Source organism: Eubalaena glacialis, chromosome 18 (genome assembly GCF_028564815.1).
Source record: "Eubalaena glacialis isolate mEubGla1 chromosome 18, mEubGla1.1.hap2.+ XY, whole genome shotgun sequence".
In the NCBI taxonomy this organism is placed as follows: Eukaryota; Metazoa; Chordata; class Mammalia; order Artiodactyla; family Balaenidae; genus Eubalaena; species Eubalaena glacialis.
Genome location: NC_083733.1, coordinates 50522258 through 50546698, shown reverse-complemented (window position 1 = coordinate 50546698; position 24441 = coordinate 50522258). Strand labels below are relative to the sequence as shown.

Below are 24441 nucleotides of genomic sequence, written 5' to 3'. Positions count from 1 at the left end.
GTCGCCTTCCAAGGCAGTCAACACAGCATGGGGACCTCAGCTGTGACAGTATTTCTGCCTGGGTACAGCATCTCTCTTGTTAAAAAAAACAAAAAAAACTAATAAGCTTCCTGTCCAGGAACAGAATTACTCTGTTTCCCAAATGATGAGAGGCCAACGTTTTTTGTGTGTATGGTTAGACAATGAATCGGTGAGAAGGGATAAGGATAAAAACTGGGCCCAATGACTATTAGACAGTTACCATTTATGGGGTGCTTATTATGTGCCAGGATCTTACATATGGTGTTTAATTTAGTCCTTACAACAGTCCTGTAAAGCAGGTGTCTTAATTATCCTCATTTTAGAAATGACAAGGCCAAGCATAGAGAAGTGAGACAGTTTGCCCAAGGGGACAAATGCCATAAGTCAGAGAGCTCAGATTCAGTCCCAGGACTATGTGCTCCCAGGGCTCTGATACATGAAGCTATACTGCCCAGATCACACGAATGGGCTCAGTGAAGGACCAGAATGGCAACATAAAAGCAAAGGCAAGAGGAAAGAATAGTTATCAATACTGCAGAAAGTCTATAACATAACAGGCACGTTAAACACACACAATCAACCTGTTCTGCCCTCATGCAAAGACTACACGTGGTGTAGCGAAGCACTCTCACTCTATAAGAAATTTATCACTGCTACTTGTGAGCACGTTTCTTTACAAAAAGTAGGGAATCAGAAATGCACAGGGTAGGCACCCTGAGAAAACAAGTCTCAGCTCTGACCATAAGTGTACTAGGCAGCAGAACTGAGTGAAGCACAAATGAAATAAGCCAGAAAAACTACTGTGATTAAATTAGATATCAAGAAGGCTGTGCTTCCTAACTAACTAAGCTTAAGGCAAACAGTATGTGACAATGAAGAGAAAGTCCCAGAAACATACTGGAATAGAACATGTTAATCCATAATGCTGTGTAGACTGCAAATCCCACGAAGACAAAGAAGTATAAGTATTTAAAGTATTTAAAGAAGGTTAAAAGAAGAGTCACAAGATTCAAAGGTTGGAAAATAAGTCTTACATGAAAGGTAATAATTACATGGAGGGGTTGGTATGACAACATTTTTTCTAAGGCACTCAGGCCAAACCCAGTGAGACAGTGTGAACAAATCTGGAAAATAACATACTGAGACTTCTCTGATGTAACAGGAAGAAGATTCTCACAGGATGTTGCCCACTGGAAGGAAGCCCCTAGGACAACTTGCAACCAATCCTATGAGTGTGAATATTTTAAGAACATGAGAAAACATAATCCCTAAAATAGCAAAAGCTATCAAAATGAGTCTTTTAGCTTAAGACTAATCTATTCAGGTAGATGTGAAACTCTCTTCTACAGAACCAGAATCAATCATTAACCTCTTTCATTAATTTATCATAATTGTATATTTGAGAGTTTACTTGTTCATTGTCTAAAGCTTCAAGATGGCAGGGATGATACCTTTTTTCTTTTTTCTTTTTGTCCTCTGTGAAATCTGGGCCACCGTCAGGATGGGATGATACCTTTTTATTGGGACTACAGTCTAAGAGTCTAACACAGCCCCTGGAACATAATATTTGCTCAATAAATATTTCTCAGTGAATTTCAACGAACAATCTAGTTCTAGACCCAGAGAATGTTATCTTATTCTTGCCTGGATTACATGGTATGTCATTAAATTTAAGAACAGACACCTGAAATATAAAGATAAGGCTTTCTCCTCATATCAGATGAACTAGTGTCCTCCATTTCCATCATGCTCTCCTAAATATTTCTTAGTGTAAATGATAAATGATACATGTTAAATACTACCTAGCACTCTTCATCTACAATGTATGGCACGGAGCTATTGTTAATAATGGTTAATGGCCTTAATTATACTCAGGGGAAAAAATCTTTCTTAGCAATCCCAGTTTTAAAAATATTTGAAATAAAAATAGAGACAATGACACAACATCAAACACCTTCCATGGAGCTACAAAACTTTTTGCAAAGAGATACACTGCCTGCAAAGTGATTATAAATAAGTTTGCTGGTTAGCGAATTAAGTGTGTATTAAATATTTAAAACCATATACATATATATATAGAGAGAGCCACACTATGGGATCAAACAATGGCATTTTAAGGCATAGTCTGTCAGGTTTTCATTTAGATATTAATACAGTAACTTTCCCACAGTGACCTGTGTCATACCTATAAAACCTGGGGAGAGTGTTAAAACACGAATCAAGTTTTGTTAAGGGGTTAAAAGAGCTCATGCCACTGCCTAGCACTCACTATTGGTCATGGTGACTGGCTTAACTCTGAGTGGAAGCTTGATGTTCCCTCACAGCTGCAAGTAGAACAAATTGCTCTGTGACAGCTGGACAAACTATGCAAAAATATCTGCATCTTTACTATACTTAAACAACAAGCAGTTTATTCTCAAGGGGCAAAGTTTATTTAAGAAGTAGTTATTTCTATTTATCAGTCTATCTTGATCAACTGAGAATGCCTATATTTTCTGAATACATATTAGAATTGGCTTTTGTAAAAAATCAAGTAACAAAATTAAATTAAATGACCTTACTCTACATGATAGATTTATTTTCAAAAACAGAATCTTTCATAGGAAATTTTATTGCTTTTAAGTTTTAAGAATCTTTTGCTGGAATATTGAGTACTTAACTGCCAAATTATTGAAATGTACTCTAAGCACTGAAAATTACTATGGTAGTTTATACCCACATGAAACTGACGGATATAGACATCTTCTTATATTGCAACTAGACAAAATCTAGTCAAAAATAAGCCTATCATCCTAAGACTCAAGCTTAAAATTCACATTCTTTAACAAAGTAAGCAATACTCATGAAACCAGGAAGTGAAAGTTTCTTCGTGCTTAACCTATGTTTAAACAACTGCTATGAATTTTTAATTACTTCTACTTTTTTCTTTACTATAGAGTATTGTAACACAAGTATTAAAACTCTAGGATCATCACACTTACCTATAAGGCTTATCAGAGTTATGGATTCGTCTGTGGTTTCTGACACCAACGTACGTTGTACTTGTATAATCACATACATCACATCTATACTGTTTCTGGACCGAAGACTTATTCCCTGGACAAAGTATTTCACAGTTTTAGTGACGTGCTTTGATTAGATTAAAATGACAGCATTTATATTCCATTGTAAATGAGTATTTATACCACACAGTACTAACATTTCAATGAAGGCTTTCTCACTGTTTAATAAAGTTAACAAGTTTGAATGTAGCTTTACAGGTTCTCCTACATCTGCACTATCAGTGGATATAAAGTGAATATCATCTGATCTGTAAACATAGATACATTGGGTTAGCTTCTACATAACCTTGTACAAAATTCTAAAATATAATGAACCTGATGCCAGCTGCCCTGCTGATTGTGTAGCAGGTGAATTAACCAGAGATACACTGTTAATTTGAAAGGTGTTAGTCTAATCAATATTGGATATATTGTCTTAAGGAAACACTGATTTGCCAACAAGCTGTAATTTAATACTACAATACAACATTATAAAGTATGGCTACAAAGCATATCTAACAAACTCAATATAAAAAGCCCAAAGCTTTTTCACTCTGTAGGTTTCCTTTGTTTATAACTATCAAAGCTATCAAAGCAACAACAGAAGGGAAAGCAATGGCAAAGTATTAAGTGCTATATAATGTAGTATAATTATACCTAGTAAACTGACAGGTTACAAGGACTAACATGAATATGCAGCTCTCCGAAATCCAGGAAACATGGATCCATGGGAACAGGCCTTGTCACTAAACTCACTCTGCAACAACAGGGCTGTGGAATTCAAATCAGGGTAAGCTTGAGGCAATACAAGCAGAATAAGTTGATCATAGGAAACTGTTCCTGAAGATACTCAGTGATTTATTTACGCTTCTGTCAGCACAAAGTCCACAGCCTATTCATAGCCTGACTGCTTTATATTCAGAAACAAAGCAAGCATAGAAGCTGAAGAACAAGGCACGACAGGAAGAAAGCTTAGGTAGAACACTAGCACACACTGCATAAAAGTAAAATTGGTGATACAAAAGAAAACCCACATGGAAATTTTAACAAAACAAAGAAAATCCTTAGGTTAAATTTAAGCTTTCTAAAATTGAAAATTTATTTTGCTAATAACTACTTTTGCCAGGCAGAACAAAATGTCCTGATTTCCTGGTATAAATCTGTAACATTAATACACACACTAATCAATTATAATCTAAGTATCGCTCTTAATTGGTAGGTTAAAAACTTGGACTTGATTATAAGCGGCACTGCTCCAGATACAGTTTAAAAAAAAAAAAAAAACTCTGAAAAAATGAAGTGTGAAATATTGGATAATGGTTTTGTGTGAGGAATATTACAGATCAATGACAACTAATAAAAATGACAGATGGAAAAACTTAATATAGCACAGAATGAGAGCCTGTGCTACTTCAAGCAACTGTTTCCAATGGAAAGAATATTGGATTTAAATTTCAAAAACTTGGGCTTAGTCTCTGCTCTGCCACTTAGTACCAATGTGATCATGGGCAAATTATTTCACCTCTTGAGGACTCAGTATATTCACCTACAAAATGGAAATACTGGAACCTCCCAGCATGGTTTGGTAAGCCCAGGAGCATGCTGTACTCCTCCTTCACCGCAGTCTGTATGTTACCTGCCTGTCTGTGTCAAGTCCGACCCATCACTAGCTGGAGACTCCCTGAGGGTAGGGATCTGCCTGTTTTGCTTACACAGAATCCCCAGGGCTTGGTGAATTATAGATTTACAATAAAGAACAATTTAATTAAATTTCATGAAGAAGCATCATATGAAAGTGCTTTGCCCAGAGCTCTCAGAGCACCTGTGGTGTTTGCTGACATACCTGTCAGTACGGTTTTGTGTTCCTCACTGGGCTGGGTACCTCGAAGGCAGTGACACGTCCACTGCACTCCAAGCACCTAGCACAGTATCCAGCTCAAGATGGGCACTCCACGCCTTCTGGCAGAACAAATGTCTGAGGAACCATTACATTGGATCTCTGAGTCAAAAACGTGCCACAAGTTATCTGTGCTATTGTGATGGACGCAGACTGGGAGCCACAGAAGCATGCATCTCCCCTCTTGTTTAATTAGTTTATTAAAGGGTTAAAAAAGTTTTGATAAACATGAATTATTTTTATCTTCTTTGTGAGCTAAAAACTTGTTCTTCGGCCTGAAAACAAGATTTTGAAAGATCTAATACCAAATCAATGAAGTATCAGTATAGATGTAAGTACACAGGAGGTTATCAGCTGTCTGAGTTGTTACACTACCACGATAGCGAACAGCAAATAGAGCCAAGTGGGGGTGTGAGGGTGGGGAGGAGAGGCATGTCAAGCAATTTAAAATCCATACGCGTAGTCCTAAGAAACAGAGCATGAGCCACAAAGAAAGGAGGCTGCAAAACGGAACGTGGTGGATAGACGCTAATGCCACGAAGCTCAAATTGGTTATTTTAATTTTGAGCTGACATTTCAATCTTTTTAATTCAAATTGTGCGTTTTAATTTGTTAACCCATTTGGCCAGTTTTAAATTATTGTTTTTAGAGATGGTGCTAGAAAAGACATATTCTACCGCTGGTAGTAACCACAGGTGGTGCCACTGAGTGAGTAGTACTTACTTTATTCCTTCATTAGAGATTTATGGCCCAAAGATATCAAATGTTTTAATGTCTCCTTTAAAGGGGACATGGAAACATAATGAATTAAAATAAAAGGAGGCATTTAGGGCTATTTTGTAAAAAGGAAACAAAACAGTTTTAGCTCAGCCATCTATGGCAGGAACAGATGCTATGTCATAAACTCCTTTTGCTTTGGATAGTTTTACAGGGATGACATCTGTTTGACAAGGGAATTTTGGTGCTACCGTGGTATCAAAATCAGTTCTTTCAGAAACATTCTAGAATCAGTTTTGCTTTCTGGGGTATAATTTAATGAAACATTATGGTAAAACATTTTACTCTGCAGTTGTTCCTAACTTTAATTCTTAGGAAATCTAAAAACGAAAGTCACCCCAGTATGTATTACTTCCCATAAACACTATGTACTACACTTGAGACATTTAAAGTATATCAGTTTAAGTGAGCTGATGCAAGGAAGCACAGCTTATTACACTTTAATTCTCCGGATGTGGCATCCGCCTTTTCATGGAACTCTAATTAAATCTTCTGATTCTAATATTCCTATTAGCAGAAACTCGGCCGACTGGTACCTAACCAGTACATAAAAACAGCCTGTGTTGTGTTTTTAAATAATGCAGATGAAATCTGGCAGTTACACTTGGATAAGAATAAGATCACAGCAGGAAGCCTCAGTTAAAGATTGAGGTGGGGGCCTACCATCTGCAAAAGCTACGTTCTCAGTGGGTCAACTGGTACTGAGAGAGGAAAGGAGGCTTTCTTTCTGTGCTGCAGCCTCCCTGGCTTGCTGGCATGTCATCTCAGGGTTTCTGCTGTACTTTGGCTCTTATAGGACAGCACACATTGCAGAGTATATCTACCTATACAGTTGAGGCTGAGTACTTACTAATATAGTACTTCATTTAGTACTCAGAGATAAGATTCACTCACACAGTTTAAAAATAGAGGCGAATGGATGGAGCTTTAGTCCTGAAAATAACCCACATGACAACGAAGGGCATTTTTTACTTCATATTCTAGTCAATATCATCTATACAAAAAAATGCAGATACCTTCCTGAACACATTTTCCATCAGTTTTATCACTGGAAATTCTTGACTCATTAGAAGTTGCTATTGACAAGGTATCTGGAAGACTGTGTTGCTCTCTCTCATGGTTCCTCAGCTGACTCTAAAAAATTGAGAGAAATTAATATGTAATTTTCAATAAACATACTTACACAGTTACTAGGAGGCTGTAGAAGGAGTTAACTGCTTTCGTGGCCTAGTACCTAGAACACACTACTACCAATATTTAAAAATCAAAGGTGTTAAAAGATTACTTGAAACATTTGACAGATTATGGAAAGAAATACACTAGGGAAAACACAATCTTATCAAAAAGGCAGTTCCTCTTTTCACATTCTCTGCAAGGAAGCCACCACTGTCCGAGGGAGTGGTCATGCATGCCATGTGTGTGCTTCCTGAGACACTGGCGAGCCCAGAGGGAAGGGCAGAGTGTTCAGGATAACTCAGCACTTGCACAAAAATAAATCCAATCAGTTAACTTCTGTGCTTCAGCTGATTTCTGCCTTTAAATATCCACTAAATTTGTAAAAGAGACTTAGTTGGAACTGCGACTCCAAGGACATCTTCCTCCTTACGCCCATACCCATGAATCAAGAGTGCAGCAGCAAAAGAAGCTCCTGGAACTTGCCTTTGCAGCCCATTTGGATGGCTACTTGTCCAGTGGCCAGAGGCCATTTCAGAATTTCATGAGAGCAATCCAAGAGGCAGTGAATCTCAGACTAAAAGGCTTTTTAATTCCTGCTTACCTGTTTACTACCAGCTGGACCCCAACTCTGGCTAATCTGAGAAAAAAGTCGACATCCCAGTTAGCCCTTTATAATACACTTTCCCCCCCGCCCCCAAACAGTCAACTGGCATACTGAAGAAAAGTTCTAAACCAATGATTCAATGAACACAAGTTGCCTTTACAAAAACAGTATTTGCATACTGGTTGTTGGTTTTAGGTAGCACTTAAAATGAAAATCACGGTCAAAGTAATCCTTGAAAGTACTGTAAACTTCCCATAAAATATAACATACATGGCTCTATTTCCACTGCGCTGTCTTTCATTAAGTCCCATAGTCCATTTTTGCTTGTGCAAGGATATAAATCACTGTTGGTTGGTTGTGTAGCAGCTGAAGTGAATGACTTGCATTTTGGGGCCACGTAAGATGAAAAATAGGTATTTTTTTGCATCGATGACATAGGGTTAAATTTGTGTAAGTCAAATGTGTGTACAATGTCCCTCCACTGTACATCCCCTTGTAATTCCCTTGCACTTTAAAATCAACACACTTTAAAAAAAGATATACACATGGAAACACTAAACCAATAAACACAGGGCCTGTTAAGGACGTGGCAGGCAGGGGGAAAAAGTCCTACACCAGACGACCCAGATTTCAGTCCCAACTTTAATACTAATTAGTTGGGATCCCATGGGCAGATTACCAAACTTTTCTGGGGCTCAGTTTCCTTACCTATAAAATGAGGTGGGTGGACTGTATCTACAAAGCTCCCTCCATGCTCTAAAATTCTAAGGTTCTCCGAATGATTTCATGAACCAATGCTTACCTTATAATGGAAGGATTCTTCACACTGCTTGCACTGGTATATTCTTGTTTTACAGTGGTTGATCATGTGGCTCTCCAGGTCTTTGCTGTTGTCAGCTATGTGCTCACAGATAGGACACTGATAGGGCTGTCTCTGTCGATGGACTCGCAAGTGCTGCTTGATGTAGCCCTTGTTTCCGCTGGTGTAGTGACACAGGCGGCAGCGGTAGGGCCGGTCAGCGTTTGGGATGTACTCCACGACGTTGCTTCCTGACAAACTTGTATCACTGTTGGGTTGGCACTGGGCATTATCCTGCAATTCTTTCAAAATGTCATCATCGGAAGCGTTTTGGTCTGTCCTTTCCCTTAATTTTTCAATCACGGTGAGTAAGGACATGCTGATGCCTGTCTTAACTTGCCCGTCTGACAATTCCTGCCTACCCTCTGGGAGTGCTACTAAGGTAGAGTTGCTTTGGTTGAAACTAGTCAATCCCTCTGAAGAGTTTTTAAGTGGTGACATCATTTTAGAATATGCTGCCAACGTACCATCTACTTGCCTTTGTCCAGTGTCTGGATCTAAAAGCTTTATATTCCCGTAGTGCCCAAGGTTGGCTCGTGTTAGCTCTGCAGCTCTTATAGGCATGGTGACCAGGGCTTCTGCAGCTAATGAGTGTAGTCTGAGAGACTCAGAATTTGTCCTTCTTCGGCCTGGTGGGGCATTCTCATCAGTAGCCAGTCCTTTATTTATTAACTCGCTGTCTTTCTTCTCTGTATTGCTCCAGCCTATGATCAGCCCCCCAATATCGACAGTGCATTTATCAGCATGATAGACTTCATCTCTTCCTTCACATCCAATCTTGGCTTCTGTCTGGCTCAGGTTTTTCCCCTCTTCAATTTCAGCATTCATGAGGAAATGTTTCTGCGAAAGAGTCTCTTCAGCACTTGGCAGACGCTCCACTATCACATTAACATGACCTTTTTTATTTGGGCTACTGCTAATGATTTTCTGTGCTGATGAAAGTAGGCTATCAGCAACCACGTTCTCCTCTGCATCCGAAATCACCTCCAGCATTTCTTCCTCATTAGGGTCGAGGGTAACTGACTGACTTAGATGAACGCCCCCTTCCACACTCTGTTCTAAAGGAGACGAAGATGATAATGGTTCTGAGCTGCAAATCTGCACTTGTACTGATGGCCCGTTATGGATACTCAGTTCATTGTCTCCAATTGCAATGACTACTGCGTGGACCCCACCAGGTGCAGCGGCCACTGAAGAATCCAGCAAGCCTAGGGGTTCATTTTCATTTTCAAAGATTGGATAGGAGCAATCAACCTCCCCAGCATGTTTCCAAGCATGTGTTTTCAACATTCTCTGCTGGCCACAAGTGTAACTACAAAACAAGCATCGATACATGCCATACTGTTCATAGGCATACCACTTCCTCCTACCCATTTCTGCCACAGACGCCGTTTGGATGGTATGAGTCTGTGGGCTGTCCACACTTACTGGGATGTCAGGAATGGTTTCATTATTTCTTCCTGAGGTTCCCTGACACAAAGAGTTGGTGGGGCTTACGCATTGTTGGGCTTTGGATTGAGTGTGACTGTTGGCATCGTTTTCGTGGTCATTTACCACATGAGCTTCAAGTTCCTCTTGGCTTTTAGATGTAATATGGCACTCTGCGCACATTAATATCACTTCATTCTGCTGACCGTGTTGCTTGATATGATCTTTTAACACAGAAAAAGATGATGACAGAAACTTACAAAGGCTACACTGGTAAGACATAGCCTTCCCATCGTTCTGGGCAAGAGAGTCAGGGGTAAAATGTATTTGTGACATCTCAGCCCTTCTATTATCAGCAGCAGGTGACTGGGTTACTTTAGCTGGAATCTCACAAGATTCTTGACTTTCAAGAGAGTGTGTTGCAGCATTTGAACGTGACCGTTTTTTGCCAATTAAAAGACATTTTTGTGACTTTTCATGTTCCACTATCTTGCTTAACTTCTGAATAACATGGATTAATGGATCTGTTTTAGTTTTTCTTTTTTCATCAATTTCCAGTGATGAACTGATGACAGTTTTGGCAGTCAACATAGCTTCCTGTTTCCCGATGTCTGGCACCAACATGGCGACACTGCTGCTTTCTTCCATATCTAATAAGGAGAATATATGACAGAAAGAATCACCAGGTTACAGGATCATTACAGGCATATAATTCAGGAAATCTAAACTACTCTTAGATTTAAGCTAATCTAAGTATTTTCTAACCTGGGAGTTCCGTATCAATATACCTGGCTATCCTCAACAGAGACTTAAATTGCTTAGAAGTTTTCTTTGGAATGCTGTCCCCTATCAAGACTGATGACTGAGATGTTTCCACCCTTCATTTCTTTCTTTGGAAATGACTTTAACAATCGACATCTCCTGTTTTCTTCACTTTCTTTCCCCTAGACATCTAGCTGGACCTGATCAGTACTCCTTCTCTTTTGCACAATGCCAGAAAAAAAAAAAAAAGACTGCTATTCCATTATTAAAGGAATACAGCCATTCCCAGGGCATGTGGAACCACCTCAAGTTATTATGAAATACTATTCTGTAAAGCCAACACATGATTGATACAATTCTTGGGGGACAACTTTTTACACCAAATATAATTGTGGTTTTATTACTAAAAGCATGTTTTTGTTTTTATTTTTTCTCCCTAGATCTTTGGAATTGTGAAAATATGGGCATGTAACCTATTATAAAGGGCACAGAGTATTTTGAGAAGTATTATGCAAATGAAACTAAATAAAAGCAATGATCCAGTTCCTTCTTTTACTTCCTTTGATTTATTTTCCTGAAGATAAACCACAAACTATGCTGTGGTTTTTTCTAGAGGTCATATTAGTGGTCAACTATTACTCATACACACATACATTTTTTTTTCTGAAAGGGAAAGGGGCATCGGAGAAGGAAAAAATTGATATTCTAGTCGTGTTTTAGGTCTAAAAAAAGCACAGAGGCCTTAAAAAAGTCATTCCCTACAGGTTATCTGTAGGTTCTAGTAATGTGTTATGGCCGAGGAAGTCATTAACATAAAACGCTTATCTTTCAGCCTAAATCTTGAATACTCTATTTCCTGGCAGTACTTTCATTTCAAACATTTCCTTTGGCTTAAAGTGAGATTAATTTGTTGACTTGGATCACATTTTTAAGTTTAGGCTTTTTTCCAGCAACAAGTTTTGTTCTTCCACATTTTAGGTGCATTCTGGAATCTTACTCACAACATTCAATAAATGCCAGCAAAATTTCTAGTGGCACTAACTATCGACCAAAGATCATACTATTCTTAAACCTCAGTCACAGGCTCTGAATTCTTTTCAGGAGGTGAATCATGGCTCCTCTTCCCTCGAATGGCTGAATCAACATATAGGGGCCCTTTAGCCACTGCCAAGATCATACCTAAACTCCCACAAGACCTCAGCAGTGCTCTGACCAGCTGCAGGCCCAGTTCTCCCACATCAACTGACAGCAGTTATGGCTTTTCCTCTCTTATTTTCTACTCTTCGTGGCACACTAACTTTCTGTACCCAGATCCATGTCATGCAAAAAGGTAAACGTTTTACTCTCAGCTTCTTCAGTACTACTTCTTCCCTCTGTCCTGATACTCTGCTCTGTGGGATCAGCTTTTTTCTCTTCCACTTCTAGCTACACTCCCAGCAGGGAATGCATTCCACAGCCATTACAACAATGACAGCTATGCCAGCTCCCCAAGGCCAGTGGCCCTTTAGCCACTGTCTCCCCTAAACCACCTGAGGGCATTACCTCTCAAAAGACTAGCTCCTTTACATCTTTCTCAAGTAGGAAGAACAGAAATGTTTTTAAATCTCTACACTCAACCTTAAGTCACTAAAGAAGGGACCGGTGGGGGAAACAATTTGTTTCTTTAGAAAAACCCTTTGTGACTTCATAAGTCACCTTATTGCCCGAGAATTCCACATTTTTAGGCCAAGGGAAGCTTTGGCTCTTCATGTGATTACTGATTTCCCTCTAGGGTCATTCGCTTAAGGCTTTATTTCTTTCAATTCAATTGTTAAATGCAAACGTCTTAAATAATAGCTAATAGGAATCCCCGAACATTTAATTTCTTACATAAGATTTGGTGCACTACTATAGATGGAAGGTCTCCTTCCCGTGAAATGTGACATCCACGTAGGCTGACTGATAATCTGGAGGTTAACCAGTGAATATTTGCTCAACAGACTTTGCACACCCACAGGGTCACAAAGGTGACTCATTATCCTTCTTTTATTTAATGACATAATAGGAGGGAGACAGAGCAGTGCAAACTTGCTCCCTGTGGATATTTCAGTGTGTACCTTAAAAAGAAAGCAAAATGAAGAAGAGGAGGAGTTCATCTTATCTCAAGAAAAAGACTAATACAAAAGAATCTGACAAAACATTCAGATTTTAAAGCTGTGTCTGCTCAGGCATTAAGAGCTAGTGGAAATTTGCAGCAGATGCTCCAATTTTCCCTGAACATTTATGTAAGTATCTCATTTTAGAGGCTGTATATATTTGGGGATAAGTACAGAAATGGCACCTATAAAACAGATATGACAACATAAAATACATCAAGAAACACCTGAAAAACCATTTGGGGTCCACATGGCAAAGTCGATGCACAAGTCTCATTAAAACAAAAGGCTTTGTCAAAAAAGGTTAGCTAAACAGCTCATAATAAAGTATACACAGAGAGGAAGTTAAGTTGAATATTGGCCAACTCAAAATTTTCACCAAAATTTCACTTAGGCCACCAATGTGCGTGTGCGTGTGTGTGTGTGTGTGTGTTGAATACATATGGGATTACATGTTGTGAAGTAAAATTTGAATAATAAAAGAGATAAAAATAAGGAGTACAGATTCAATCCTAGTGGCTCAAGATTGCCGACAACCTGGATTATGATAATCCGCATACTATCCATGACCTCCAAGAAGAGATCAAGCTGAATGAAACCTAAAAAAAAAAAAAAATACCAACGGGGAGTGGGGGCGAGTGAAGAGGTTGAGGGTATAAAGTAAGAACGGCAAATTTTCTAGCTGGAATCATGAGTATCTAGGAGTTCATTATATTATTCTTTCTACTTGTGTAAATGTTTAAAATTTTTAAAAATAAAGTGTTAAAGGACTTCCCTGGTGGCACAGTGGTTAAGAATCTGCCTGCTAATGCAGGGGACACGGGTTCGATCCCTGGTCCGGGAAGATCCCACATGCTGCGGAGCAACTAAGCCCGTGCACCACAGCTACTGAGCCTGCGAGCCACAACTGCTGAGTCTGCGTGCCACAACTACTGAAGCCTGCGTGTCTAGAGCCCGTGCTCCGCAACAAGAGAAGCCACCGCAATGAGAAGTCTGTGCACCACAATGAAGAGTAGCCCCCGCTCGCAGCAACTAGAGAATGCCCCCGTGCATCAACGAAGAACCAATGCAGCCAAAAATAAACAAACAAATAAATAAATTTATTAAAAAAAAAAAAACAACATTATGTACAAGACACCAAGACAAGTACCAAGAAGAATGGAGAAAATTTTAAATTTATAGTACTCACAGAGTTTAAAACTGAGTTAAGTGGATAAGACTAACATATTTAGAAGTTAAAAAGAATTAACAGCTTTAAAATAACCCAGCAGTACACAAGATGAAATAGTCAGAAGGCAACACCCAATGACCAAATCCTAACAGAGACTGAAGAGCTCATTTTGGTCTAGGAAGGGAAGAAAAGGCTTCTTGAAGAGGTAAGATGCACACCGTATTCCAAAAGAAGAGCATGCTGGACGTTACCCATTTGCCCCTCTGGGCTGTCTCCTCTTTTCCACTCTGCTCTCTATCCCAGGAGGGATTACATCATTAGGCTCCCACGCCCTCTGGTTGAGTTATGCCAATGGGGAGCCATGACAGGAGATCAGAAGAAGGCAGCAAAGGGAGATCAAGACATTCATTTCCCTGGTTCCCTCCCTCTAGGTCACCTTGAAGTGGCTGTGTTCCTCAACAAAAGGCCATTCTCTCCAGGCAGGCTATTCTACAGGACTCTCCCTTCTCCTGATGCTGCTAGCTCCGGATGACAGAATTATTCCTGTGGTTTGCCTATACAACTCCTACAACTTTATAAGTATCTTTGTAAATACATCCTCCCTGAATTATCCTAATTTGAGTGTGCCATTTTGCTTTCTTGGAAATTTGTTGACAAGAAAGCAGCCATAACATTAGATTTTCAGAAGCGAGAACAAGCATGCTATCTAGGGATTAGTGAAAAGATCAATATGGCTGAACAATAAGGTTTACTAGGATGAGGAAAGACTATAGACATCAACAAAACACGGGTTTTCTCATTTGGAATCTTTAGACATAACATTCGACCAAATATATCAAATTGTTCTAAATAAATAAATAAATAAATAAATAAAAGTTGTATCCCAAGCCAGAAAAGTTCTACAACTTTCTCCACTGAGTCTCAAGTCTTCCCTAAACAATGGAATCCCATAGGCAAAAGCTAATAATTAATGTCTTTCCCAAAAATAAAGCCAAATTATTTCAGTTGTCTTTATTTCCTTACAATTTGCTATTTGGTTTATTTGTACATCTAATTAGTTCCTTTCAGTTATGGCCGTATGGTTATCATACGTAAAATCAAGTTGAACAATTCATGGGGGCTTGGGTGGAGCTAGAGAAAGGCTGTAATTTTCTGTGAACGTTCAAAGACATTTCAGTTTGTTATATAAAGAATCTTTTCTTTCAGACTAAGAATTTGTTCTTTCCAATTAGAAAAAAATTGTGTTATAGAAGTAATGGCCAATTCCTCGTTCTTCCACATTATCGTAATTGTAAAATATAAAATATCCATTTTGCTCCAGCCAAAAGAAGGCAGGGGACATAGCTCATGGGTCCCTCTCCTAGAGGAACCTCAGCTGTGTGACCTTAGGCAAGTCACTGTTTCTGAGCGTTTTACATTCTGCAGATGTAAAACAAGAGTTGTGCTGGATGAACTTTCATGTTACTGTCCTATAAACTGTCTATAAAAAGTTACCTTGAAACTGCTTACACGTTATTTATAGATTTACCTTACTAACATCAGCTATAATTTACTTGAATTAAAATCTCCTTAGCTTAATTATTAATTGCCCACAAAGAAAAAACCAAGTGTAAATATCAAAGTATATGAATTTCATAGTATAAAATTTCTTAGCTGGCATCGAGCCTGAGAGAATATTTGAATTTGGCAGCTGCAATTAAGACATAAGGTCTAACTAACGTTAACCAATATTCAGATTTAACATTTACTGAGCACCTATAATGTGCCAAGCAATGTGCGGGAGACTACCAAAATAAGTAAGAGGGAACCCTTGCCCTTGAGGTGCTCACAGACCAGAGAGTAGTGCCAGTGTAGATTCTGTGTATTACTCATGAAATTCCTGGCAATACTGGCCTCTTTATTTGCAGATAAGGAATCTGAGGTTCACAGATGCAAAGTAATAGCTAGTTTAAGAATTGGAATCCAGGCCTATCTGATTCTAAGGCCATCCTTTCTCAATACACCAATTTTCCTCTTAATTCTCAGTGTGAACAAAAAAATGTATTAAGTATAAATACTGAAAAGAGCAACAGCCCCTTACAGCTAGGCAGTATCAAACATGTATGTTTGAGCTTCATTAAGTCTTTGGGACAGGCTAGGTGGGTGTTACACAATTCTACAAATAAGGAAACACTCAGTGCAGTTTAAGTGACTTACCCAAGGTTACATGGCTGTTAAGTGGCAGAGCCTGTGTCTTTCAAATCAATTCCTGAAATTAATACAGTCCTCTGGATCGATCTTCAAAATCCAGCTGTGGCCAAGAACGAAAGTACATAGTATCAAACATTTCTCTTTCTTGGTGAAACAAAGTAATGATTTTTTTTTCCGGCAGTGAAAAATTGCCCAATATTTCATGTCAAAAAGAAATTCAGAGGAATGTTCACGCAACTCATTACGTGACGCAAATTTACACAATTTACCTAACAAGCAGATTCCAGGATTTTGCACCAGTTAGAAAAAATAGCTCTGGAAACTTCTCCAATAATTGTGTATTTTATGTTTTAGCTCAGAATTTATCTAATTAACTCAAAATACTATTGGTTTTACTGATAACACTTTCTAATAAATAAGAAACAATAAATTGTATATTGCCATTTTAATCTTAACCAAAACTACAATCTAAAGGGTGACTGCAAACTTCCAGCAGTTCTACAACTGAACGGCATCATGAAAGATAAAACGCAGGGGACTGACCTATATATCTTCTAAGGCACTTTCCTGCGCTGGTCCTACATTTCTTTGCTACTGTTTCTTATACTACCTAGAATGAATCTAAAAGATCAAAGAATGGTATTCATTTCACCTAGAACGCAACTTTATCGATTATGGTTAAGTAAATAGTTTACTGCCAGGGCAGAGAGCACGTATTTGGCTTTCCCCTGAAATTAATTTTAAACGAGTTAGTGAAGTAAAGAAATGAAGGGCCAGGCTTTCTCTTTTAATCAGTAATGCAACCCATACACTGAATCAGAGCAGAGTACTGAAGAAAGTACAAACTCAAAGAACACATTCAATTACTGATAAATCCAGTAATTGCCGGATAGGGGAGATGCACACTGACAGCAAATTACAGCCCACTGCAGTACTAAAAAGATCGCCTACGGGCTGGGATGGTGGCCTCTGCCTAATTAATCATCCAGGCATTCCACACACAAACCATTCACTACGGATGCCCCCAGGTCTTAACACGGTGGGAGCTTTTCCCAATGATCTCAGCGATCTCTGGGGAGACCACTTCATGGAGGAGGCTCGAAATAGGTGCAGAACACCAGAACGGCGTCTATGTACTAGCTTTTCCTCCACCAAGCTGTGGCTTGGGAGATGCGGGTTGAGAAAAGTAATCAACAGACGCGGTGAGGACACCGTTGTTCGCTCCATCCCGACAGGCCTAAGCGGTTTCACACGTGCAAAGGGGAGGGAAGCGACACCCGGCGGGCCTGCCTGCGGGCCAGGCTGGTGAGGGTACGCGGGCAGCGGCAGGTTCCCCCCCACCCCCAGGTGCAGGGCAAGCCCGGGGTCTCCACAGGCCTTGCTGTGGGTGGCACAGAGGACTGAAAAGGGACACGGAACTTGGGGCATGTGGCCAGCATCGGGCGGGTGTCTGCCGGCTGAGGAAGCCGGCGCCGGTAGAGGCCTGAGGGGAGGACGCACATGGCCGGCGGCGGCGCTAACAGCGGGCGGAGGGGCGGCCCCGGGGCGCGGTACCTGCGGTCGGGCGGCGGCTGCTGCTTCCGCGAGCCTCCTTTGGCCGGCCAGGAGCCCGGCCGTGCCCTCGCCCTCGTCCTCGCCCACCTCTCTCCCTGCTCTTTTCCCTCTGTTCCCCCGCTTTTCCCCTCCTCATCCAGAGCTCCAAAATGGCGGCGCTGGGGACGGATCACGTGAGCCGCGGGCAGATCAGGTGACCCGAGTGGCGGGCGGAGGGGGCGGGGCGATGCTCAGGCCCCGCCCATGGGCATCCCGGGGCGCCGGGCTGGGCGGGCGCAAAGAGGTTACCCTGCCGGCTCACTGCAATCCCCGGCTCCTGGGTGGGGTTAAGGCGCGGGTTGTCGGGCTCCCACGGCCCAAGCGTGGCCTTCTCAGTGGTCGTTGGGTCTAGAAGTCAGTGAGTGCTCACTTTGGAGTCTCCCCACGTCGCCCAAACCTGCTGTGGGCTAGGTTTCCTTTCCCTCACTGGCTCTCAGCAGTGGGCGTTGACATTCTTTACAGCCCTAGGCTTCTGAATTTGTTACAGCTTTTGGTTGGGCTATACTTTTTTGTGGTGTTCTTGGCTAAAATGTAGAGGTGCTACCTAGGTTCATGGCTGGACTTCAAGTGTGCCTGGTGAGGGGCAGAGCTGGCCCTGGGAAATCTATTTGCTGGAGAGATTGAGGATTTTGAGGGAAAGAACTCATCCTGAGAGTTGTAGGACCAGACTTGGTAGCTTGCTTCACCTGGTAGCACAACCTCAGTCCTCTGAGGGCACCATGGTGTTGGTCATTTGGATCTGTTTTATGACATACATGCCAGCTTTATAAGCAGTCCTGTTTCCATCCCCCTGCTGACAGAGTAAAATGCAATGTTAGTTAAGCGTTCCACCCAGCTTCAGGAATGCTGGACAGGTTTGGTGTATCGGGAACTACACAGCAGGGTGCTTGGATCCAGACTGAGCGGGTGGGCTGTGAACAGTAGGAAGGGAGTAAAACTGAAGATTCCAGTCATAGTAATGAACTTGTTCATTGAGATACGGGCATACCTGGGAGAGATTGTGGATTTGGTTCTCTGACCACTGCCATAAAGCGAGTCACATGAATTTGACCTCAATTGGTTGCCCAGTGCATATAAAAGTTTTGTTTACACCCTACTGTAATCTCTTAAGTGTGTAATAGCATTATGTCTAAAAAACAGCATACATGCCTTAATTAAAAAATACTTCATTGCTAAAACATGCTAACCATCATCTGAGCCTTCACATTCATAATCTTTTTGCAATAATAACATCAAAGGTCATAGGTCACTATAACAAACGTAATAATAATGAAAAGGTTTGAAGTATTTTGAGAACTACCAAAATGGGATGCAGAGACATGAAATGAGCAAATGCTATTGAAAAAAATGGCACTGATAGACTGGCTTGATGCAGGGTTGTCACAAACCTTCAATTTGCAAAAGATGCAGTATCTGCAAAGCTCATTAAAAAGAAAAAATGAAGCACAATAAAATGAGTTATGCCTGTATCTCTTGGGGACTTCCAGATGTACTTAGAGACCTTTGCAGCAGGCTGGACTCTCAATTATCAAGTGGGAGAAAGATCCAACAAAACCTTGTCATTGTTCAGAGAGGTCAGTAATTCCTGAGATACAGTAAATATCTCAGGATACAAATTCACCTGAATTTGGGGGGTTGGGAAACCAGCAAATTTAGAATTCTGCTATTCCACAGAATTCTTTGCCAATTGGACCAAATAGCTAAGAAGAAGGAAAAATAAAGGGTTGAGTAATTTTTTTCAATAAAAGAGACTGAGCAGGAGACTAGCATGGAAGGGTGGAAGGAAAAAAATTTGAGGAAAACCAGAAATACATAAAAGGAAGAATGTGAGAACAAACAATTAATGTGCAAATTTCTTTTTTCTTCTTGAGCTACTGACACAAACAATCCTTGTTTATAACTATCTGAAGAGAGGCTTTTCTTTAGTACTGTCTTAACTGTAATGTCCATGAATATGAAAGTTGATGGAACAGGAATCAGATAATTATTTTACCAGAGCAGAGTGCAAAAACAAAGTGGAGAAACTATAATCTAGGGAAAATAAGGGAATTCTAAAACAAGTGAGAGGTTAAGTATATCTCTGTCTGAACTTCCTGTGGTTGTCTTTTCTAATATTCACCAGCTATTTTGCAATGTACCTCTTCCAGCACAAGGTTAGACAAAACTTCTTGGCCCTCTTCCTGGCTCAGAGGTGTGGCCTCTGACTGGTGTTGGCTAATGAATTGTGTGCAGAAGTGAGGGCTGCCGCTTCCATCCTGGAACGTTTAGTTGCCAGGGCAGTTCCCTCCAGAGTGCCCTTTCCCTGCTGGCTTGATGACCAGCAATGTTTGAAATGGTGGCCACCCTGTCAGCCCACATTTTAGAGTGGAGGTGATGAGCTGAGCCCCTAGCTGACCCACAATGAATATAGAGAATGGAGAAGTCACTGAGGTTTTGGAGCTGTTTGTTACCACACCACGACATAACCACTGCTGACTGACACTCCTCCTCCCTACACTGAAGTAACTGGAAGAGACAGAATCAATAAGAAGAAACCATTACAGGCAGATAGGAATGTTAATAAAGGAATTAGGACCTTCATTCCTGAAGACAGAGAAGGTATAAGACACAGAATCCAATACAAAAACCTGAAGACAGAGAAGGTATAAGACACAGAATCCAATAGAAAAACCTAGGCAACTTCAAAACGCCAGTGGAGCAAAACTTCAGTATTTCTCTTTCCTACACAGAAGCTCTCCAGAAAATTACGGTAAACGTTTTTAGGTCAGGGGTATACAAAGATATTCAGGTATAGTTCCACTGAACTTGTGGACATCTCACCGAATCTCTTTTAAGCACCTTCCACTTGCCACGGAATGTCATTTGTCATGATTTAATTAACCAATCATATTAAGATTTAGTGTTATAGATAGGAAACTTGCTTACTCAGTTATCTAGTACCTACTCAGTGGAATCTGATTTTCTCTCCAGATGAGAGATGACCCAGATAACTGAATCCTTATCTCCACACATCTCATTATTCTACTTTGGGATCACTAATTAGCTGATGAGCTTAAAGGTTTCACTGCTACAAGTGTCACGGGTCTGTATCTTCTAAAGTGACCAGGTTGCCTGATAATACATGGTGTGTGCTTGACAACTTAAACCAGAGCACTGTTTAAATTTGGGGAACATTCAGTACAGTGCAGTGAATAAGTTGCCAAGGCAATGACTGGTTATAAACTGAATGAGACATTAACCAGTTGAAACTTGTGGAGAAGACCAACTTGTTCCCGGACATGATACTCATGAAGGACACCTCGTCTTTGGTGTAATAGGATTAGGTTAGATTTCTTTTGAAGGGATTAATCATGTACGTTTTTGGCACAGCACAGAGAATTGGAGGAGACATGTTAGCCTGCATTTCTTTTAGTTGTAATTTTTATCGTGACCTTTAAAAAATATTCTTTGGATATACTGCCTCAAAAAAGGAAAGATTAATATACCCACAGACATAGAAAACAAACTTATAGTTCCCAAAGAAGAAGGTGGGGGGGGGGAGGGATAAATCAGGAGGATGGGATTAACATATACTCACTACAATATATAAAGTAGATAACCATCAAGGACCTACTGTATAGCACAGCAAACTATACTCAATATTTTGTAATAACTTATAAGGGAAAAGAATCTGAAAAAGAATATGTGTATGTATATATGTATAACTGAGTCACTGTGCTGTACACCTGAGACTAACATGACGTTGTAACTCAACTATACTTCAATTAAAAAAAAAACACACACAAAAGGAAAGATTGTGGAAGGGTCAGAGAAGGCAGGGGACTAAAAGGGGAAAAGAAAGGGATGTGAGTGGAGAAGATAAACACAAAAATTTTTCCTGACTTTCTATTTAGCTCCTGTGGGGCTGTGAGCAGGTAGGCTGCATCTTTCTGATGTTTTCATCCTGCCTGTAAGACAAGAAGTTCAATTTATCCTCTTTTTTTAGCTTCAAATGTCTGGTACATGGAAGTACAGAGTTTAATTATAGGAGTCCTCTGGGTTCAAAATGGGACTTCATCATTAAGAATAATGGCAAGGCTTGATTTTATTAATGAATGAAAAGATTGCTTGATGTAAGTTAGAAGGAATGTAAGATTAAAAGACATGATATATTATTATATATACTGCTGTCAGTAATAAATTAATATTAGCGCTAGGTTCCTTACACTTTGCATCTGAATGTACACCTAGAAATACTTCATAATTATAGTTCAGGTCTCAAGAATCATCATAAATTATCCATCTGTCATTCATTCTCTGCTAAAAGCCACAGATCTACATCATTTCAGCAGCACATTGACATCTAAAATCTCTGGTGCTACGAGGCACACATATTAATTTGTTTCTTATTGAGGGCCAGAATAAACTAGAAGGATACACCACTGATAATGACCAGGAAGAATTGGAAAAAGAACAGGGGGCATCTATTCTCAGAGTTGGGGTTTGCTTAACTTTCAGCTCAGCTGTTTTGGGTCTGAGCCGCTAACGGGTTTAGGAGAGGCCCACGAGGAGCTCAGACTGTCAGAGGACCTAAAGCAGCCCTGCAGTCCTGGCGGTGATGGAATTCTGTAGAGTTCCCTTGGTCCCTGGACTCTGTCTTATACCAGCACCTGGGAGTAAGGACAAGAATCAATGGTGGTGACATCTAGTGGCCTACCTGGGATGTGCAGTCAAGCCACAGAACACTCCAGTGGGAAGCAGGACATTTGCCTTCTCCAGCTAACCCAGGCCTGACCCCTGGTTCCCTGAATCAGTCTAAGAGTTTGCTTTCTGGCAGAGCTGTCCTGAATTCATGTTGATTTATGGTTGGGGTCCAGGAAAGGCACCAGCAGGCTGGGTGTGGAGGTGGAGCGGGGCTGCTCGTGAGGGTGTCAGGAGGCTCCCTCCAGTCTGGTCTGCATGTGCCACAGACTCAGGGTTGGGCAGAGCTGCACGGAGGAGCAGGGAGCTGGCCTCCGCCAGACTGTCTCTCTGCTTCAACGCAGACTGGTTATTGGAGCGCTCAAGCAATTTTCAGTCGTCTTTGTCAATAAAGTCAGTCTCTTTTCTACCAGGGGAATGAAAATGAGATTTTGAGGCCGCCAGAGGGCTGTCTCCTTGGGCCACTTTATCTGCCCAGGAGTCTCAGCTGAGTTGGGTGGCAGCTATTTGCTATGTCCAAAATCCTGTTGACAGGTAATACCACCTGCTTCTGAATAAGACAGTGTGATTCTAATAGGGTACCGTTAAATTCTTCTCACAGAAACGGTTTCCTTAACGCAGTGACCTTTATTGATGAGAGGGGCAGAGGAAGAAAATGAAAAGAAGAAGGAGAAGATGAAGAAAGACACTAAGAGGAAAAGTAACTGCTAATCAAACCAAGAGGGCCTGGCTAAAGGGTAATCCTGTGACCTCCAAATGTGTCGTTTGTTATTTCGACAGCTCCTCTTGAGGTGATAGACTAGGAGAAGCTGCTGGCATCATCATCAGCCGGCTGGGAGTTCCACCTCTTGCTTCCTTAAGACATCAGTAAATGGATAACCACAGACAGTAAGTAGACTACCTTCTAAGGTCCTCCAGTCTGAGCTCTTCATATACTATGGAAGACCAGGCATGAGGAACATTGTTTGATCTTCTGGGGTGTTTCTTTCATTGAGAAAGAGACATGAGTGAGAAAGGGAAGGGAAAATGCATATGGCACCCAGAGATGGTCCGTACTGTAATTGTCATGCCTTTTCTGGCCATGAGGCCGAAACTAGTCTTCACTGGCTCCAGCAAGACATAAGATTGGGAGGATCCAGCTGAGGTCTATTGTGAGATGGAAGTGGTATATCCAGAATCAGGCATGTGTGGGGCTGCTGCAGGGCACATGTGAGCTTCATGAACAGGTGGCCAGGCTCCCATATCATCTACCCCTCTTGCACTAGCACCTCTCCCTCAGCTCACACCTCTGGGTCCCATGGAGGGAGAGCCCTGTGCCCAGCTGATGGGAGGGGAGAAGCCTGAGCTAAGGTCTTGAATAAATCAGCTTGGTATGTGGAAGAATATGGACCAACATGAATGGAAGTGTGCGGTAAGAGTGAACACAAGGCATTTGTCTGGACTGTGAAGATGCTTCTGCCTGGCATGGAGGGCTTGGAGTGGGGAGTAGGGAGAGCTTTGCCCTGAAAGGCACACTGGGGCTGAGGGTGGCCTAGCAGAGACAGGCAGCAAGCGTCTACTGGGGGCCTTCGTGGTGTAGGGCCCTGTGTTAGGGGCTCTGCTTATCTTGTTTCACACATCTTTGTGGACTCGGCTCTGCAGTCATTAATTACATGTGTAATCCCTGCCTCAGCAACTGTCTACCCTGGCAGAGAATGAGCTCCAAGAACCCAGGGAGCTTGCCAGTTTTGTGCATCAATATTCCCCCTGGCCTAGAATAGGACCCCGAATGCAGTTACACTCAGTAAACACTCGTTGACTGAATGAAGAAGTGATTTCATTCAGCAGACATGCTCCCAGATCTGGGCTTTATTTGAGGAGCTACTTGAAAGCCGTTTTGGGGAAGCGCAGCAATTTGATTGAGACCTGGGGGCTTGGGAGAGAGAATAAAGATGGTGTCCGGTTAGGGACCTGGGAGTTGACTCCAGAGAGGCTCTAAGAATCCAGGCTGTGGACTGGCTCTCACCTGAGCTTCAAAACCTATTAACACTCACTGGCTATGTGATCTGGGGCAAGGTACTTAACCTCGCTGTGCCTCTGCTACTTCATCTGTAAAATGGGGATAGTG

General features: G+C 41.1%; 1 protein-coding gene across 2 annotated transcripts in view; it reads right to left on the bottom strand.

The window, feature by feature from the left end:
• ZNF507 (zinc finger protein 507) overlaps window positions 1-17782 on the bottom strand; it is a 43866-nt gene extending 26084 nt beyond the window's left edge. The window contains exons 1-5 of one of the 2 annotated variants that reach the window (XM_061172901.1): window positions 17616-17689; window positions 16068-16161; window positions 8319-10453; window positions 6753-6870; window positions 3003-3117 (exon numbers count right to left, since the gene is read on the bottom strand). In XM_061172901.1, coding sequence (XP_061028884.1) covers window positions 3003-3117; window positions 6753-6870; window positions 8319-10451 — 2366 coding nt within the window. In that variant the 5' untranslated portion in view covers window positions 10452-10453; window positions 16068-16161; window positions 17616-17689. Of the gene's footprint in view, window positions 1-3002; window positions 3118-6752; window positions 6871-8318; window positions 10454-16067; window positions 16162-17615 lie in introns of both variants that reach the window. The other variant, XM_061172900.1, reaches the window with a different exon arrangement.
• Window positions 17783-24441: the final 6659 nt, after the last annotated feature.